Source organism: Crocuta crocuta, unplaced genomic scaffold (genome assembly GCF_008692635.1).
Source record: "Crocuta crocuta isolate KB4526 unplaced genomic scaffold, BGI_CrCroc_1.0 scaffold237, whole genome shotgun sequence".
Taxonomy (NCBI): Eukaryota; Metazoa; Chordata; class Mammalia; order Carnivora; family Hyaenidae; genus Crocuta; species Crocuta crocuta.
In genome coordinates this window covers 1737864-1757931 of record NW_027531914.1, presented here as the reverse complement: position 1 = coordinate 1757931, position 20068 = coordinate 1737864, and the positions used below count along the sequence as shown (strand labels likewise).

General features: G+C 39.3%; 1 protein-coding gene and 1 long non-coding RNA gene across 6 annotated transcripts in view; one reads left to right on the top strand and one right to left on the bottom strand.

Annotated features, from left to right (window-relative positions):
- The first annotated feature begins 6522 nt into the window (after positions 1–6522).
- Positions 6523–20068, top strand: part of LIN54 (lin-54 DREAM MuvB core complex component) — a 64312-nt gene continuing 50766 nt past the window's right edge. For 2 of the 5 annotated variants that reach the window (XM_077774752.1, XM_077774750.1), the window contains exons 1-2: positions 6523–6648; positions 19323–20038. In XM_077774752.1, coding sequence (XP_077630878.1) covers positions 6627–6648; positions 19323–20038 — 738 coding nt within the window. In that variant the 5' untranslated portion in view covers positions 6523–6626. Of the gene's footprint in view, positions 6649–7870; positions 8189–19322; positions 20039–20068 lie in introns of those variants that run through there. The other 3 variants (XM_077774753.1, XM_077774754.1, XM_077774751.1) reach the window with 3 other exon arrangements.
- On the bottom strand, positions 12174–19434 carry LOC144240436 (uncharacterized). Its single transcript, XR_013337715.1, has 3 exons — positions 19339–19434; positions 12726–12860; positions 12174–12340 (listed from the first exon to the last, which is right to left on the bottom strand). It is a non-coding gene; the product is annotated as an uncharacterized LOC144240436 (long non-coding RNA).

The window sequence follows — 20068 nt, the reverse complement described above, 5'->3', positions numbered from 1 at the left end:
AATAGAATAATTACAGCAATATACTGTGTATGTGTATATATATATAGGTATATGAATATAGTCTCTCAAAATATTGTATTGTACTCACCTATTTGTGACAATGTGAGATGATAAAATGCTTACATAGTAAGATAAAGTGAGGTGAGTGGTGTAGGCATTGTGATTTAGTGTTAGGGTTAGGCTGCTACTAACCTTAAAATTTTTTTTAATGTTTTCTTTCTTTTTCAGAAGGAGACAGAGTACAAGCTGGGGAGGGGCAGAGAGAAAGGGAGACACAGAATCCACAAAGCAGGCTCCAGACTCTGAACTGACACCAAGCCCAACATGGGGCCTGAACCCGTGAGCCACAGATCATGACCTCAGCCAAAGTCGGACGCTTAACCGATTAAGTCACCCAGGCACCCCAAGGCTGCTGCTGACCTTCTGATGACATGTTGGAAGGAGGATCATCTACTTCTGGACCAAGGTTGACTGCAGGTAACTGAAACCTAGGAAAGTGGAACCACAGATGACTGGGGGGACATTGTAGATCAGAGCATTACAGAGAATCCCCTACTTCTATCCTTTTAATTACAAAAACAAAAATAACTATTATAAAGGTAAATAAATCTTATTGCTGGAGGAAAAGTAATTGAATTCTACTTAGCACCAACAGATGATTTTATTGGTTGATTTTAACTTTTAGGTGGTTTGACATTATTTATCACATCAGGTACCATATGTGAAAAAACTTAGGGTGTGTTTAAAGTGATACTGATCTACATTATCTTTAAAAAAAATTTTTTTTAATGTTTTATTTATTTCTGAGAGAGACAGAGACCACGTGAGCAGGGGAGGGTCAGAGAGAGAGGGAGACACAGAATCCAAAGCAGGCTCCAGGCTCTGAGCTAGCCGTCAGCACAGAGCCTAATGCGGGGCTCGAACCCATGAACCGTGTGATCATGACCTGAGCTGAAGTCGGACGCTTAACCGACTGAGCCACCCAGGCGCCCCAATCTACATTATCTTATTAGAAACCACTGAGTATCGATGAATTTTAGGACTGAGGACATTTTGGATTTGAGGAAAGAATATGTATGCGTAATTTTAAAAAGTTTTTTCTTTTAAAACCAACTTTAACGGGTATAATTGACATAATAAATTGCATCCATTTTATTTTATTTTTTTATTTTTTATTTTTTTAAATGTTTTATTTATTTCTAGGAGAGAGAGAGAGACAGCGTGAACACGGGAGGGTCAGAGAGAGAGAGTCACAGACTGAAACAGGCTCCAGGCTCTGAGCTGGCAGTCAGCACAGAGCCCGACGCGGGGCCCAAACCCACGAACCGTGAGATCATGACCTAAGCGAAAGTCGGATGCTTAACTGACTAAGCCACCCAGGCGCCCTGAATTGCATCCATTTTAAGAATACTCGGTGAGTTTAGGCAGTTGTATACCCTCATGCAACTACCACAGTTAAGGTAAAAAACATTCCATCATTCCAGAAAAGTTCCTTTCAACCCCTTTGGCCATAATCAAGCCCCATAATCATATTTCTGCACTGGCATATATGTATACTGATACTAAATGGTATAGAATACTAATACTTTATGTCATATTGGGCCAGGTGTTTCTCCTGAGTTTGTCATAAGCTTTATAAAACCCTTTAGTTTTCAAAAATTTTGGATTTTAAGGGGTGCCTGGATGGCTCAGTTGGTTAAGCGTCCCGATCTTGGATTTGGTTCAGGTCATAATCTCACGATTCATGAGTTTGAGCCCTGCATTGGGCTCCATGTTGACAGTGTGGCGCCTGCTTGGGATTCTCTCTTTCTCTCCCTCTCTCTGGCTCTCTCTCCAGCTCCTTCTCTCTCCCTCTCTCTTTCTCTATCAAAAATAAACTTAAAAATTTAAAAAAATTTTTTGATTTTCAAACTGTCAATAAGGGATTATAGATCTGTTATAAAAGAGTTATATGATAATGAAAAGAAATAAAGTGATAATTACACTTATATAGATATATAGATTGGTTGCTTATATAGAAACATCTGGATTTATGATGAATGGACTCATCAACCTCTGGGTAATCTTTTGGAAACTAAGCTATTTTAAGAAAATTTTATTTTAATTAAAAATTTTGTTATGTTTATTTTTGACAGAGACAGAGCACAAGCAGGGAAGAGGCAGAGTGAGAGGGAGACACAGAATCTTTTTTTTTTTAATTTTTTAACCTTTTTATTTACTATTGAGTGACAGAGCATGAGCATGGGAGGGGCAGAGAGAGGGGGAGACACAGAATCTGAAGGAGGCTCCAGGCTCTGAGCTGTCAGCACAGAACCCGACGTGGGGCTCGAACTCACTGACCACGAGATCATGACCTGAGCTGAAGTTGGACACTCAACCAACTGAGCCACCCAGGTGCCCCAAGAAAATTTTATTAGCTAGTGTATAGTTTGTACCTAGCAGTATACCTGACACATAATAGCCTCTGAAGAATCTTTTGGAAACTAAGCTATTTTCAGAAAATTTTATTAACTAGTATATATACTTTGTACCTAGTATATCAGGCACATAATAAGTACTCAGTAATACATTTCATTTTGTCTTGATAATTCTACCCAACTCATACTTCTTCTGTGCCAGTGTCTTCTCTTTATTTTTAATTAAAAAAATTTTTTTTAAATTTTTAGTAGGCTCCATGTCCAACATGGGGCTTGAACTCATGACCCTGAGATTAAGAGTAACATGCTCTACTGATTGAGTCAACCAGGCACCCCTATATCACTCTTTTCATTCCCTGTATTGATATTTTCCTCAGAAGGTATCTGAGGGGGAAAAAAAAATCCTAAACCCTCTCTTATTCATTTAAAACTCTCTTAAGTTTTCTACCTGTTTATTGTCTGTCATTTCCTCTAGAACTGTGCTGTCCAATATATAGTTATCAGCCACACATAGCTATTTATATTTAAATTAAGGATAATGAAATAATTAAATAATTAGCTGCATTAGAGCCAGACTTCAGTGGTCTGATAGCCACATGTGGCGAGTGTGTACTGTATTAGATAGTGTGGGTATAGAACAGTTCCACCATTGGGTAAAGTTTCATTGGACAGAGCTCCATCCATCTTGTTTGCCACTTTGTTCCTGGTGCCTTTCACAGTGCTTGGGATCCAGTAGATGATCAAGAAATTTTTTCTGAGTAGATGTTTTTAGTTCATCTGTAAAAGCCATCAGGCAAATATAAAGCAAAAATTATTTTTTGAAATAGAAATGTTTGAATAGCAGTGACTCTCCAGAGCTAAAATGCTTTCTCTGAAAAGGTAAAAGATTAGATTATATATTAGGTTGTATTATAGCTTTGATTATTAATAGTTTTCAGTCATTGAATATTTACTACATGCCAGGCACTATTCGAAGTATTTCATGCATAGTTCCTCAGTATTCTTTTTTTTTTTTTTTTTTAATTTATTTCTAGGAGAGAGAGAGACTGCGTGAGCAGGGGAGGGTCAGAGAGAGAGGGAGTGACAGACTCTGAAACAGGCTCCAGGCTCTGAGCTGGCAGTCAGCACAGAGCCCGATGTGGGGCTCGAACGCATGAACCGCGAGATCATGACCTAAACGAAAGTCGGATGCTTAACCGACTAAGCCACCCAGGCGCCCCCTCAGTATTCTTTACAACAACCATAAGATGTCTATGTTATTTCCAATTTACAGATAAAGAAACTGAGACAGGAGTGGAAAGTAACCTGCTAGAGATCTTGCAGCTACTAAATAGCAGGGTCAGAATTTGGGCCCAGGCAGTCTGGCTCCAGAGGCTAAGCAATTAACCCCAACATTGAGCTCTTTGTGATTAAAAAAAAAAAAAAGTTTATGTATTTATTTTGAGAGAGAGAGAGTGAGAGAGAGGAAGAGAGTGGGGGACAGGCTAAGAGAGGAAGAGAGAGAATCCCAAGCAGGCTGCGCACTGTCAGCACAGAGCCTGATGAGGGACTGGATCTCATGAATCATGAAATCATGACCTGAGCCAAAATCAAGAGTCAGATGCTTAGTCAACTGAACCACCCAGGTGCCCCATGATTGTTTTTAGTAAGGACCTCTTAGTCTCTTCTTTCCAGCATTCAAACCTCTATTTTCTTTTTTCTTACTTAATTGCATTTAGCTAGGACATCCTAGAAAACATTAAATAATAGCTGCCGTAGCCCTGCATCCCTGTCTGGTCCCTGACTTTAATGTGAATGCTTCTTCCATTTCATGCTACGGTATGATGTTACTATTTCCTGATGATTATCTTGATCCATTTAAAGAAATGATCTTTTATTTCTAGTTTACTATGAATTGTTAAAATTAAGAAATGGCTGCCAAATGTTATACAATGCATCCCTAGAGAGTATCATTTGGCTTTTCTCCTTTAATTTAATAAATTACCTGAGTAAATTTCGTGTTAAACCACCATAAACTGTGCTTTGCCATGTTATGAGTTCCTTTTATTATCACACCAGTTTCTGATATTTTATTTACTTATATTTGATTTTTTTAAATGTTTTATTTATTTCTGAGACAACAGTGTTGAGCAGGGGAGGATCAGAGAGAGAGGGAGATACAGAATCGGAAACAGGCTCCAGGCTCTGAGCTCGCTGTCAGCACAGAGCCCCACGCGGGCCTCCAACCCACAAACCCTGAGATCATGACCTGAGCCGAAGTCGGATGTTTAGCCGACTGAGCCACCCATGCGCCCGTTTCTGATATTTTAATACTCAACTTTCTCTGCAACAAAGTCATGAGAACAGAATTTCCTCCCTTTCTTTGGGTGGATACTGTTTGTTTTGATATTAGGGTTATAGTAGCCTTGTGAAATAATCTGAGAAATTTTCTCCCTTTTTTTTTTGGTATAGTTTCCCTAGAATCCAGCCGGGTTTGGGTATCCTGTCTCAACTCCCTTCTTCTTTCTAGAATTGCCCTACATAGTACCACTGGTCACTTAAGTTTGAGAATGTTTTCTCACACTAGCTCTCAAGGCTCCTCATAAACTGGACTCATCAACTACTGCTCCCCAACAAACACTATTCAGTTTTCTCCCTTTCCTTGCACAGGCCACGGACATTCTGGCTTCCAAGCCTTTGCTACTTTCATGCCACTTGCCTTGCCATTGAGTTTGCCATCGTAATTAAGGGATGGTGTTGATTTTTGCATAATACTACTAGCATTTGAGGTGGGAACTGTGTGGCTGCTTGACACCTCTCACTGCCTTAACCCTCAAAATTCTGGTAAGCTTTGTTATTTTTATTTTGTAGAAGGGTAAAGGAACTTGATAAATTCCTATACACTAATGTATGAGGTGCCAGAATTTAAAACCAGGACTGCTTAATTCCAAAGCAATTGGAACATCTCACCTTGTCCATTATGTTTCCTGGCCATTGTCTCTCACGTTGACTTGTACGTCTTCCGTACTCCATTAGCAATTATCGACTGTCCTACACCATTTAACATTACCCTCTTTTGTATTGTTTGCTTGTTTCGTCTGTGTAGTTCTTGTCTCACCCAACAGTTACTTATTAATTGTTTATCTGATTCCACATTTGGCTCTTATTTTTTAATAAAGGACAGAGGGAAAAATAAAAGACGTAAAAGATGACTAAATGCAGTAATTTTTATTGTGTTAGTCTTTACACATTGCAGAAAAGTCCCTTTCAAAATAAGTTTAACTCTGCGTGGTCCCCCTGGGACTTTTTAGCGATCCCTGCGAAATTAATGCCTAAAAACGAGAGGACATTGGTGAATACTGATTACCCACAAGCACATTAAACAGCGGCAGTTTGCTGGAAATCGCACCTACGACACTGACTTCCTAACAAGGAAAGCTAGAAGATCAGGAAGACTCTCAACTGCAGGCGCAACCGGGCTTTCCCCCTCCCAGCTCTGCCAGATGGAACTTTCCCGGCGAAAGCTTTGACGGAACGCCCGCTAGGAGTCACGTGGAGCTGGAGCGTACTCCCGCGCCTTGCGGAATGACGCGAGGCTCGGGTTGCCAAGGGGAGGGGCAAGGCGCCGCGGAAGGGGCGGGGCGAAGGAAGCCANCGCGCTTTATCCCCGGGCCTCAAGGGGCGGGAGAATCCTCCTGGTTCGGCCTCTTCCCGCCTGCACTCCGGAGGGCGGCTGTCACCCGGCAAGGCCGGCGCAGGGCCGGCCGCCCGCCCTTCCCGGCAGTCTGGAGGAAGAGTTCCGGCGGCTGTTGACACGCACCTTGCGTGGCCGGAGTAGCAGACGGTGTCAGCCTTGGGTTTCTGGGAACCGGTTTTGCTGCTGTGTCATTTTGTACCAGCCCCTCCTTTCCTTGCTGCCCGCCGCCCCATTCTTCCTACGCCCCTTTGTATGATCTCTTCGTGTGTGTCCGTTTTCCTCGCGAAGCCCACCATCTAAATGTCATAATGTTCCCGAGGTGCACGGGGAAAGGGATCGGGCCGGGACTTAGCTTGGCCAAGCAACGGTAAACACCCNTTGCGGGGGTTTGGGGGGTGGGAATAAAGTTTAAAAATGAAGAAACTGGGAAGACTTGAGACTCTCATCCTAGTCAAGCAGCCTGCATAGATAAAGAGCAATTGGACTGGGTGGTAGATAGCACTTGTTTAAAGCTTGAATCGACTGGTTTTTATATGGAGTTGTCATTCAAGAAAGGTAAGGAAATGAAATGGCTTTTTCAACTTCCACCTTACTCTTCTTAGACCAACTTTGAAAAAAGACAGTAGAGTGTGACTCTATTCTCAACCTTGTTTGCTCATTTCAGGTAGATCTTTCAGAGTTAATAGTGTTGTTCAGTGGTGGGTTTAGAATTTAGTTTTTGAATGGGCAATTACCATAGCTTTCTGAAATTAACAAAGGTAACCAGTTTAGTTTTTTTATTTTTGTTTTTTAATTCTGGTCTTGTCACAAGCCTTGCAGCTTATGGTTTTGTGCTGTTTCCAGGATGATTAAAAATGCTTATGTTCTTTTTTAGTTATCAAACTACATAATGAGAGTAGCTGTTGGGAAAGATGGGTAATTCTGGGGTCTTGTTCTAAAGCAAGCTGTTTATTTTCTCTGTATTGAACAAATATATCTGCGGCAGTTTTTTTTTTAATTTAGTGATTTAGATCTTAACATTTGGCAAATAATTTTTGTTTAGACGTGTATTTTCTGTATTTTAGAAATTGTTCATTCGTGAAAAGGATCAGTGTATTTTAAACCTACTTGGGCTTTGACATCTTAAACCAATGACAAACAAATAGGAAGTCAGTGTTCACGGACAGAAATGATCAGATGAAATTAAGTGAAGAGGAAAATAGTTGAAACTTTATTTTTAAAATTAGTCGTCTTGACCACATTATCAGCAGTGCCTGTAATTTACAAATGTAATTACAGAAAGATCAGACGTGCGTATGGAAATGGGTCGTTCTGTCAAAGTAGTGCTGAAGTGGAGGAAAACGTCAGTCGGTTAATGACATTAAAGGTCTTGATCATGGTTTTAGTATCTGAAATGAGCACAGTGAATAAAACGCATTCCATCATCTGTCTCTAGTTGCTTTACCGAAAATGAAAGAGTTTGGGTTCTTCATTGTCCTTATGCCGCCTTCCGTGTGGCTTTTGCTCTTCAAAACAAAAATATGCCGGACTTGGGACTCAGCAGGTAAAGCGACTTCCTTTCGCGTAGCTGCCGGGCCCGCAGAAGCACCATTTTTCGCTGTGGGGTGAAAGGTCTTGGCGTGGGCTGTGTGTGCGTTTGTATCTCCCTGTGCATTTGAAGGTTGGCGGGGCGGGCGGGAGGTTTCCCCGGATATGTGGGTGTGCGCCTCTCCGGAGGGGAGGGCCGGGGAGGGGAGGAGGAGGAAGGGGGAGGGGACTGGCGGCGGCGGCGGCGGCGGCGGCCCGGGCTCGGGCTGTCGGGGAAGCTGCTGAGCTGTGATGGTGATGACGAGGTGAAAATGGCGGATCTTTCGAAATACAATCCCGGCCCCTGACATACCAGAGGCGGCGGCAGCGGCTGCGTCGCCACCCGGGCTCCCTCCTCGGCCCCCGGGTCCCCTGTAGCGCTCGAGTCCGGGCAGACTGGGAAAGGAAGCGGCTGCCCGGAGCTACCGTGCACAGGCAAAACAAGCACCGCCCGGGCTCGGAATTGCCCGGGACCTTCTGGAGCCCCCACCTCGGAGCCAGAGGGAGGAGAAAGCGGCAGCCGCTGGAGGTAGAGGGGAAGGGGGTATCCGAGGGCTTCTCTGCACTGAGATCTCTATTATTTAGGGGGATAGTGGGTAAGGGAGGAATTGGCGTTGTGGATCAAGGAATGACTAGTCCAGAGTGCAAAGAATCAGTAGCCTCGTAATGACATCAACATTATTCTCTGAGTGTTAAGAGGGCTCGAGTTTGCTCTTCTACCCAAGGCTGCTGCTGAGGCCTAGAGGAACCGCTAGCACTTATCATGATTTCCTGACTTCATATTTAAAACATTCACTGTGGCGGGTGTTGGTGTGGTGATGTTCAGTTTATGGGGTTCTATGTTTCTTTAGGGAGGCAGAGCATAGGCATTTTATTCTGCATTTAAGCTCTGTGTCTTAGATCGTAGTCTATAACTTGTTGGGGTGTGGATGCTCACATTTTTTGAACATATGGACTTAAAAATATTGTCTTTTTCGTTTATGGCTCTGTCATCCATAGAGTAACCCCTTTTGCCCCTGACATTAGGCAAATAACAATTGAGACACTGTCAATCACATTTTATATCCATGTTTTTCCCTGCTTCCCCCTCCATTTCATGAATTTGGAGACTAAAGTTATGGAATATTTTGCAATATGTAGATTTTATAATCCAAGGGAAATACAGCTTGTGGGAGTTCTATTTTGACTCCTAAGTTTTACCTTCGTTGTTAAGGAAGTTGTGATGGCTGGGCATTAAGTTGGTAGAGATGAATTGAGACCTCTGCTTTATTCTGAATACTGGACTTGTTAGCTCTTTGTTTAAAGAGCTGGAGCATTGGAGTGATTGACTTTATCATGGCTGAAGTTTAAATTTGTTTGGTTACCTAAAGATCCAGGTATGTTTTAAATTGTGCTACAGATCCCTCAGGAGTGTTTCTGCTTCCATACACCAGTAGTGTTACTGAAAAGTTACATTTGAATAGAATTTTTATACATTAGTTTGAGCCCTCTAGTTTTTCCAGCTTTTGTAGTGGAAGGTTGGGTCAGTGACATTTGACCCTATGAGCCTGAACAGAGAGGTGAATATTTAAGAAATGCCCACTGGTAATGTTTATGATTAGCAGTAATTTTCCTTATCCAAGTGCCCTACAAAGAGATGATGTCATAGAATGACATACAATATCATACATTATGTGTTTCATTCAGAAGAGAAATATTTTGTGTGCATGTGTGTAAGTAGCTTTGACATTTGGCTTTCACTCACTAAAAGAATCAGGGACCAAAAAAATTTTAGGGGAACTGTGGAGGTACTCAGAAGCTTTAGTTAATGAATTTTTTTGTTAGTCGTTTGTCTGATCTTGTATTATCCAGTTGGGATTTGGTTCTGTTTTTTTCTTAAAGCTTTTATGTTGCAATTATTTGGTATATGTCAATTGGCTGCTAAGTTAGTAGCAAAACTCAGTATTTAAAAAGTAGTTAAAAATAAAGACGGGGATTAAAATGCTTTTTCATTGGCTTTCCTTTTCTTTTAATCACAGAGGACTACTGTCTTTTTGTGATTCTTTGTGATTGCCTTTAAAGGCCAGTTTTCACTTCGTTATAGTTAGAACAATCGTCTATTACTAATTAAAAGTGTGTTAGAGATGAAGGAAGAGTTATGCCACCCAAGATTGTCTAGGGTCTTTTTTTGGGAAGAGTAGCATTATAGATTTTCATTGCTTATTTCAAGTGTTACTATTGGATATCTTTTATGTGTCACATTCTGTGCTAGGAGTAGAGGATACCTCAGATCATTGTCTCAGGAAACTTTCAGTTTAGGAATCAATGGGAGGTAAAGTTGGAAGGATGGGTTAGGTAGAGCTTTAATGCAGAAGGCCTTGAGAGTTACAGAAAATTTAATTTTTTACAAGTTTTATTTAAGTAACCTCTACACCCCACGTGGGGCTTGAACTCATCACCCTGAGATCAAGAGTCACATGCTCCTCCGACTGAGCCAGCCAGAAACCCAGACAGTTACAGAATATTTTAAAATAGGAGAGTGACAACCTCAGAGATGCACTCGAGAGACACATTCTGTAGCTTTTCTGTAGAATGTGTTGTAGGTTAAAGGAGATGGAGTAGAGATACTATCAGGTTCCAAATTTCGGAGATTTGGAAATTCTTGGTTGCAGTAAGAGGGAGACATAGTGAAGGTGTAATCTGCATGTATATTACAGATTCTATGGAGAGACATCAAAGATGCCGAACTTAAGTCCTGCTGTTAGAATATTGAATGTGGCACACTATAACTCAAATGAAAATTCTTTTCTTCTTTCTCCATCAAAATCACGCCAAACCTGCAAGGAAACGGAGGCTTAGAGAGATTACTGCTTAGGGTTATGTGTTAAACGAGGAGAGCCAACATTTGGAAACAAATCTTCCTGATTTGAATCCCCTTGATCTGTCCACCATGTTAGTCTTAAGCAGGAATAATATATATAGTCTTCCCTTTAAAGGGAAAAAAATAGGTAGGTCTTTAGTATTGGCCTAAATAGTTTTATTAAAATATTTAATTTTTAGATGTATATAAATTCCTTATGTTTATCGCTTTTATGTAAGTATAAAACGCAAGTAGATTTATAAATGAAATATAAACAAAACTGTAAAGCCAGTTAAACAAATTAAATTTAGGGTAATGGATGATGTTGTTTTGCTGAAACAAACTCTTTCTTTGCATAGTGAAAATACTATTGCCTGGCTTGGCAAGGTGTGCAGTTTTCTATATACTATATATCCTGTGATAATCCAGTTCTCTCACCACTTTTCTCTGTTTGAATGCTGCAAAGCTTTCCTTCTTGAATCACAGATGGTTTGGCTTTTACTTAGCATAAATGTATCATTTACCTTGTAAGACCCTTCTGTACCTTTTTTTTAGACCACACGAATCTAGTACCGTTGATTGTGGGTATGAGGTAGTTATTCAGATGATCCAGAGTGCACTGTTTAAAACAAATTATCAAGATGAAAATACAGACTTTTCAAATATTCCTCAGGACTCATGGCTTATAGTCTTGTGCTCCCAGTTCAGTTTGAGAAATGAAGTTATGTACTTAATTTTTTGAGCTGTCAGTGTTTGATTTTAGAAACCCTAGCTAAAATCCAAATGGTATAGTTAACCAGTTAGTGCTGGTGGTAAGATCTAGGTACAAAAGTATAGTCTTAAACACTCAGGTATTTTTGTCTAATCTAACAAATTACTCATCTGTAATATGAAGATAGATCACTACTTCGTAATGTTATATGCAAGAATGGAAACACTTGTTCACCCAGGTTGTCCTTCACCTGTAATTAAGAAAGTAACAGTGTTTCAGCACTGATAATATTCCATGAAAAACTTTTTTATTAAAGANCGACATGGGGCTCTATCCCACAACCCTGGGATCATGACCTGAGCTGAAATCGAGTCAGATGCTCAACCAACTGAGCCACCCAGGCGGCCTTCCGTGATAAACTCTTAAAATGTGTAAAAGCATAGAGCATTTACCATTTCTATTTTACATTATTTTTTATTTTATATTTATTTGTTTTAATCATTCACTGTCCTAAGTCAGACCTTCCATAAACCTCTATCTTGAAGTAATTACTGTAATAGCCTCTAACTGGTCTCCCTGCCCCCAGTCCACTAAAATACTGAGATGCAGTTAATCTTCCCAGGGTACAACTGTGGCCATGCCATTCTTCTACTGATTTCTAAGCTTTGTCAGGGCAAGATCTGTGGTTAATTACCCATAATGCCCTCCACAAAGTTGGGAAGCAGTATTTATTAATTAAATGACTGATAACAATCATAAATTAGTTAAAAATTAAGAGAACCTTGTCTATCTTAAGATGAATATAATTGCAGAGGATATTAAAAGTTAATTCTGAGTATTTAAAAACTTATTTGGAAAGGAGTTTCTCAGTTTGTGCATTGTGAATTTGTTATTTTATTTGACGTGTTGTGAAGTCTTAGAGCATTATATAAACCTGTCTTAAATAAACAAACCAAAGCCCAGTGTAAATAATGCTAGAATTTTAGATGATACCTCTTCTCCATGATTAAATCACTCATTCTTCAAGTTTGTATTGAGAAGTTATTATATGGCAGCTCAGTTATAGCCATTGGAGATGTGGGGTCCAGTGATGAAGACAGACAAGTCCCAGTCCTTATGGAGCTTGCATTCTAAAGAAGCAGGGGAAGAAGAATCAGACTATAAACAAAGATCCTTTCTGGTTGTGGTAAATGCTATGATGGAAATACCAGGGTAATGAGACAGAATGCCTAGGACAGTGGAGATGAGAGTGAAGGTGCTATTTTAGGTAGAACTTAAAATGTAATACAGTCGAGACAAATGCAGAAATCATTAGGTTTTCTGAAATCAGTGAATCTTTAACTCTTATTAGACTTAAACCATTTAACCATGTTCAGCTGTGAGAAGGGAAACTCAGTGTGGCTTCATGAATTGTACTTTGCTTTTAGAACTTTGTTTTATGAGCAACAACAACAACAACAAAATACTGGAGGCATGAGGAATACATTGTATGTTCTGACTTCTTCCCTACCATACCTTGGCGTGTAACTTTGTACCGATGAGGTGAAGTAAAGCTTGGTCCTATTGGCTTGTGAAAGCCCTTTCTTTTCTTGGAGTGGTCCTCAACCCAGTGATGATGAGGTTGCATGTGCTAATACATATCTTCCATTCCTAAGGGATAAAATTAGAGTGATGATTCATGTAGCTACATGGCCAAACCCTTTCCTGCCATGCCCGCAGCTCCTTTTCAGAGTTTCTTTTAGCACAGGCCACCATGCCTTGCATGTGACCCTGACTGAAACAGATATAGATGTCTAACTGTAAAGCATTTATCATAGTCTGCTCAGTGGCTTTGAGGTGTGCTGACTCCAGAATTCTGCACAGCCCAATACTGCATAGAGACTGGCCAAATCGATCAGACCTTTTCTTGTTAGAAGTTTGAACTTTACTCCTAGTTCAAGGGAGACTCTAGTCCTGTAATTTCTAGTCTTTTTAAACAGGATAAATAAAAAGACATTCTGAATAGCAAGCTTCAAAATATATGAAGCAAAAATGCACAGACAAGGAGAAATAAGACAAATCCACAATCATGTTTAGGGATTTTAACAGTCTTTCTCAGTAATTGATAGAAGAAAAAGTCACAATATAGAAGATATGAACAACACTATCAACCAACTTGATATAATTGACATTTGTAGAACACTGCTCTCAGCAACTGTAGAATACATGCTCTTTTCAGGTGCACATGCAGTGTTCACTGAGATAGACCATATCCTGAGCCATATGAGTCTCTAATTTGAAATAATGGAAATGTTGTAGAGTATCACTTTGGCAATAACTAGTAAATTAGAAATCAATAATAAGATAGAAAATCCTTAAATATTTGGGATTTAATTAGCATGTCTTTATTCCATGGTTCAAAGAGAAAATCACATGGAATATTAGAAAATATTTGAAGTTAATAATCATAAAAACATACTGAATGCAGCTAGAGGTTTGAGGCAGATTTTTAATATTGTTTATTTTAAGAAAGAAGAAAAGTTTAAAATCAGTGAAACTAAGATTTTAGACATATTTTTTTTCTACGAAGAGCCAGATAGGAACTATTTTAGGAGTTGGAGGCTATTTAAAATTGTTTTATATAATTTATTTATACTCCCTCCCACCCCCCACCCCACTTTTTAAAAATATAAAAACCATTCTTAGCCGGAGAGCAGTAAACAATGGGCTCGATTTGGTCTGTGGACTATGGTTTACTGAACCCTGATCTTTGCTTCCATCTTAAGCTTCTAAAAGAACAAATTAAATGAAAAGCAAGCAGAAGGAAGGAGATAAAGGTAACAGTTAACTAAATAAAAAATGGATAAATAATTGAGATAATCAGTGAAGCCAAAATGGTTCTTTGAAAAGATCAATAAAATTGATACATCTCCAGTCAGACTAATGAAAAAAAAAGAAGAAAAAACACAAAAATTACCAAAATGAGGATTGAAGAGTTGACATTTCTACAGACAGTAAGATAAAAGAATATTATGTATAACCAAATGCTAACAAATTTGACAACTTAGAGGAAATAGATAAATTTCTTGAAGGACACAAACTATCAGATATCTAAGGCTGCTGAATAACCTGAATAACTCAACATCTACCAAAGAAATTGAATTTCTACTTTAAAAAATAAGAAAGATTTATGTCTATATGGCCACATTGTTGAGTTCTAACAAACATTTCAGGAATAGTAACAATTCTATGCTGACTTTTTCTGAAAATTGAAGAGGAAGTAACATGCCCCAACACATTTGATAGGCTCGCGTTATCCCCGGACAGCCACTATAGGCGAAAGAACTACACACCAGTGTCCCTCATGAGGGCAGACAAAATAATAGGAAATAGAATTCAAGGAAATATGCAAAGTATAATACATCATGACTGAGTAGGGCTTATTTCAGGAATGCAAAATTGGCTTAATAATAAAAAAGTCAATATAATTCAAAGGCTAAAAGGAAAAGCCGTGTGATTATCTCATTATTTGCAGAAAAAGCATATGACAAAAATATTCATTTATGATTGGGGGGAAAAAACCCTGCCAAACTCTGCAAACTGGAATATAAGTATGCTTTCTCAACCTGAGAAAGGGAATTTATGAAAAACCCACAGCTAACAAATGAGATTGGTAACAAGGCAAAGATGTCTGCTCGTCCCACTTTTATTCAACATTTTATTGGAGGTCTTAGTGCAGTAAGGCAAGGAAAAGAAATAAAAGACATGGTGATTGGAAAGGAAGAAATACAGACATTCTCAAACAGCGTGGATTATGTTTGTAGAAAATCCTAAGGGATCTACATCAAAAAGCTACTAAAATTAATAAGTGAGTTTACCTGGGTTGTAGGATACATGGACAATATAAAAAAAAAAAGTCTATTTACTAGCAGCAATCGGAAAGTGGGAAAAAGACCTTTTGCAATCCATCAAAAAACATGAAATGCTTAGGGATAAATTTATGTGCAAGACAATTTGTTGAAGAATAAAACATGACTGAGATAAGTAGGTAGAGAGATAATACTATTGGGAGATAGTTTTCCATTGCTCTTTGCATTCCTGCACCTCTTGCACGTGAGGCGGTGACTGACCATTTAAATGATCATTTCTAGGATGTTTGTATAGCATACAGCCCTGAATGATAGAAATAGTGACTTGTGCTGTAGCCAAGGGCAGATATGCTTATTATGCAGTATAATAAAGATAATATCCTCCTGTGGACGAAAGGGCAGGTGTGCTTCAGCCCATTATAAATGAATCAGGTTCTCTGAGCTCAGGGCTCTTAGTTGTGATCCAAACCTCTTGCCTGCCTAAGCATCTACCCGAGCCTCTCCATATCTACCCTGTGGAACTTGTGGGCAACTGGAAGAACTCAAATACACATGGTGCTCTCATGTTCCTTGCTGTACTGCAGTAAGTCCCGTGTCTCTACCTAGGACTACTGTGTGGTCTGCCAGTAGCTGTGAAATGGTAACAGGATACTTTGTTAGCTTACAAAGAGGGTTTAAAATCTCAGATTGCTCACAGCTCTTGGCAGTTTGGGCCATGAAAATGGAGTGCTGGCAGAGACATAGCTTTATGAAAGAGGAAGGATGAGAGCCATGTCAGCTAGGTTAGGGAACATGAAAAGATTCTGGCATCTGGTAGTGAATGCTGTCACCCAAGTGGTGGGCAAGGGTGGCATGGGGAATACGTATTCTAGTGTTCTACCTCTTAATGGATATTTAGGGTCTGAACTGAGAACCCAAATGGTGCTTTGCTTGTTGTACACTCAGCTCCAAAGCCCCAGCTGAAAGGCAGTGTGTCTCTAGTCGCTGAGTTAAGGAGTCCCCAAAGCTGAGATAACGGTGTCATAGGATGTAGAATTTTGGGTGAGTTAGAAGTTTGTTTAGTTGAGTTGGAACTGTGGGTACTTGAAACTGAAAGTAAATTCATTGCCAAACCGCTGTCTCTTTCTGTGACTTGACTTCTCCCTCCTCCTACCCCTACTTTAGGTGCTTTAAGGAGAGAGATGAATAGAGGTTGGGCATAGATCTCCCTGTCCTTAAGGGGAGACCAAAGGCCATACCTACATGTCTAAATATGCTGGTGGAGCTTCAGAGCAGGGAGTTAAACTCTGTTGGATACTGGCACCCAAGTCATCATCGGCCTTGTTCTGTGGAGAATAGAGTCTACAGATGGAACTGATGGGGTCTGGGCAAGGTTTGCAGTAGGGAAGGAAAGCTAATGGGACATGGTGGGTGAGGCCCTTTGTTGTTGTGTACTATTGTTGTGACTCTCATTGCTAAAGGTATAATTGGTGTTGATGTTTTTACATGTCTACTTTAAATTCCCACAAATATCTGAGGGGATTCTCCTGATGAGAAAGAGCTGCATATAGAGAGGTGTTAGTACTTTGGGGTCTCAAAATAGTAGTGATTCCTATGAGCTACAGGTTATTGTGACTGATGATTTTATAGTATATATAAAGAGCTTATCCAGCTCAATAAGAAGACAAAAAAAGCCAGTAGTTTTTTAAAATAGTTTATTGTCAAATTGGTTTCCATATAACACCCAGTGCTCATCCCCACAAGTGCCCTCCTCCATGCCCATCACGCCCCCTTCCCCTCACCCCCACCCCCAAGCCAGTATTTTTTTTTATTAAAAAAATTTTTTTAATGTTTTTTATTTATTTCTGAGAGAGAGAGAGAGAGACAGCGCGAGCAGGGGAGGGTCAGAGAGAGAGGGAGACACAATCTGAAACAGGCTCCAGGCTCTGAGCTAGCCGCGAGCACGGAGTCCGATGCAGGGCTCGAACCCATGGAACCACGAGATCATGACCTGAGCCAAAGCCGGATGCTTAACCGATTGAGCCACCCAGGTGCCCCCCAGTATTTTTTTTAAAGGCAAAAGATTTTAACGGGCACTTTTCAGAAGAAGATACACAAATACACTGCACGTATAAAAAGATGCTCACTGTTAGTCATTTGGGCATTGCAAGTGAAAACCACAATGAGATACCACTTCACTCCCATTAGAATGGCTAAAATTAAAAGGACTGATAATACCAGTCGCTAGCGAGGATGTGGAGCAGCTGGAACTCTTGCACATTGCTGGTGGCTGTATACAGTGGTACAGCCAAGTTGGGAAATAGTTTGGCAATTTCATGGAAAGTTAAAAATAAAATTTACCTTTTGACCCAGCAAGTCTGCTTCTTTGTCTTTATTCAGAAAATATGAAAATATATATCCATAACAAACTAGCAGTGTATTTATAAAAATTCCAAACTGGAAACACTCCAAATGTCCATTCACAGGTGAATGGATAGACAAATTGTGGTTAATTCATATGATAGAATATTACTCAGCAATAAAAAGGAACAGAACTCATAGTAAGTGAAGGAATAAAGATAAATCTCATATTGTATGGCTCCTTTATGTTACAAGTTACATAATATATGATTCCATTTATGTGAAATTCTAGAAGGGCCAAAAGTCAAAACTAATCTGTAGAGACAGAATACTGGTTGTGTAGGGTGGGATTTTTGGGGTTAGGGGATTTACTAAAAGAGTAGACTTGTTTTTTCTTCATTTAAAAAATACTGGTGGTAAAAGTTTAAGGCAATGTAATTTGTGATTAAAATGATGAACTTTGGTATCATAAAACATATCCTGAGTTTGAGTCTGGGCTCTATCATTTACTAGTTATGTGACCTAGGCAGATTATATAACTGAAGTTTCTTCATCTGTAATATGGCAGTGGTAATGATACTGTCTCAGAATGGTTGTGAGGATAAACTATGATATCATTGGTTTATAGCAAGCACTCAATAATGATGAATTTTGGCACTATTAGTATTTGTCAATGCTAATAATTAATTATAATTGGTTGTTTATGTCTGTTACTCTTAATCTCAGAATGGGTATTGCATTTTTGTATTTTAAAAAATGGAAGAAGAGAAAGAATTGCTGATTAGCTTCCTATGGATCTTTAATGTTGTATGGCCAAGTAACATTACTATTTAGTCAGTTATGAACATGATGTACTCTCTTTAATATGCGAAGATAAGGGTACTGACTCCATTATTGGACGTTTTGCATAACCTTTGGCTAAAAATGTCACAGTTCTGGGGTGCCTGGGTGACTCGGTTGAATGTCCAACTTTAGGTCAGGTTATGATCGCATGGATCATGAGTTTAAGTGCCACATCGGGCTGATGGGCTCACTGATGTCAGCTCAGAGCCCACTTTGGATCCTCTGTCCCCTTTTCTCTCTGCCCTTTCCCTTTGCACATATGCATGCGCATTCACTAGCACTCTGTCTCAAAAATAAACATTAAATAAATAAAAGCATCATGGTTCTGATTTGTTCGTAATCTGCTTTATTATTATTACCACTTTTTTTTTGTAATGTGACTGACTTTTATGCCTTTTAAATGGTTCTTTTTTTTGACATTTTAAATGGCTAAGGAGGATTTGAGAATCTTCTTTCCAAATGAAGTTTTTTTTTGGTATGAAGCTAATTGATCAGACTTGAGCCAAATAAGTCATTTAATCTGCACTTGCTGAGATGGATTACTCTAGAACTCCTTTAACATTACTTTGAGTATTTAATGGATTTTTATAGATGGTAAACTACCCTCATTATAGGACCTAGCTCCCTAGAGATTTGAAGATATTTCCCAATATTTGCTTACATTTAAATCTTCCTTTGTGTGAATCAGCAATTTTTAAGTTTGTCAGTTAGAAAAATAATTGGCAAGAAATAAAATTAGCAGACATATCAAAGACTGAAGACTTTAAGAGTGGGCATTGGAAAGGAGTTTCCTGTAATTATGTTACTTAATGTTGCTTGAATGCAGTATACTTTTGGATTGAGACATGGTGAATGAGAATATTTGCTTCTAGTTTTGTGTGCCATATGACTTATTTCAGATTCTTGAGGTTCGAGGATATGTTGAAGTGGTTTAAACCAAACAGACATCAGGAATATCCTTCACTCAATTATACATCAGTAATAAATGATGATTTTGTCACTTGCCTTTTTTTTTAAATAATTTTTTTTCTTAAATCTGTTTTGAAAACTAGTAACGTATTGATTTTCAACTTTATTTCAGCGCCTGATCAACTTACTAGCTGGAGAACGATCATGGAGGTGGTGCCAGCCGAGGTGAATAGTTTGCTTCCAGAGGAGATAATGGACACTGGTATAACTTTAGTGGATGATGATAGTATTGAGGCTGTTATTGTTTCATCCCCAATTCCCATGGAGACAGAACTGGAAGAAATTGTCAACATAAATTCTACTGGTGACTCTACAGCCACGCCCATTTCCACGGAACCAATCACAGTGTACAGTAACCACACTAACCAAGTTGCAGTGAATACCACAATTACTAAAGCAGATTCTAATACCACAGTGAAACCAGCTTTTCCAAGTGGCCTTCAAAAACTTGGTGCTCAGACTCCTGTGACTATATCAGCCAATCAGATTATTTTAAACAAAGTATCACAGACATCAGATCTTAAACTTGGCAATCAGACCCTTAAACCAGATGGACAGAAGTTAATTTTAACAACTTTGGGCAAGTCTGGTTCACCAATTGTTTTAGCACTACCCCATAGCCAACTACCCCAGGCTCAGAAAGTTACAACTCAGGCCCAGTCAGGAGATGCTAAGTTACCACCGCAGCAAATTAAAGTAGTTACCATTGGAGGGAGGCCAGAGGTGAAACCTGTCATTGGTGTCTCAGCATTGACCCCAGGAAGTCAACTGATTAATACAACAACTCAGCCCTCTGTGTTACAGACCCAACAGTTAAAAACAGTACAGGTAAAAAAAAAAAAAAAAAAAAAAAAAAAA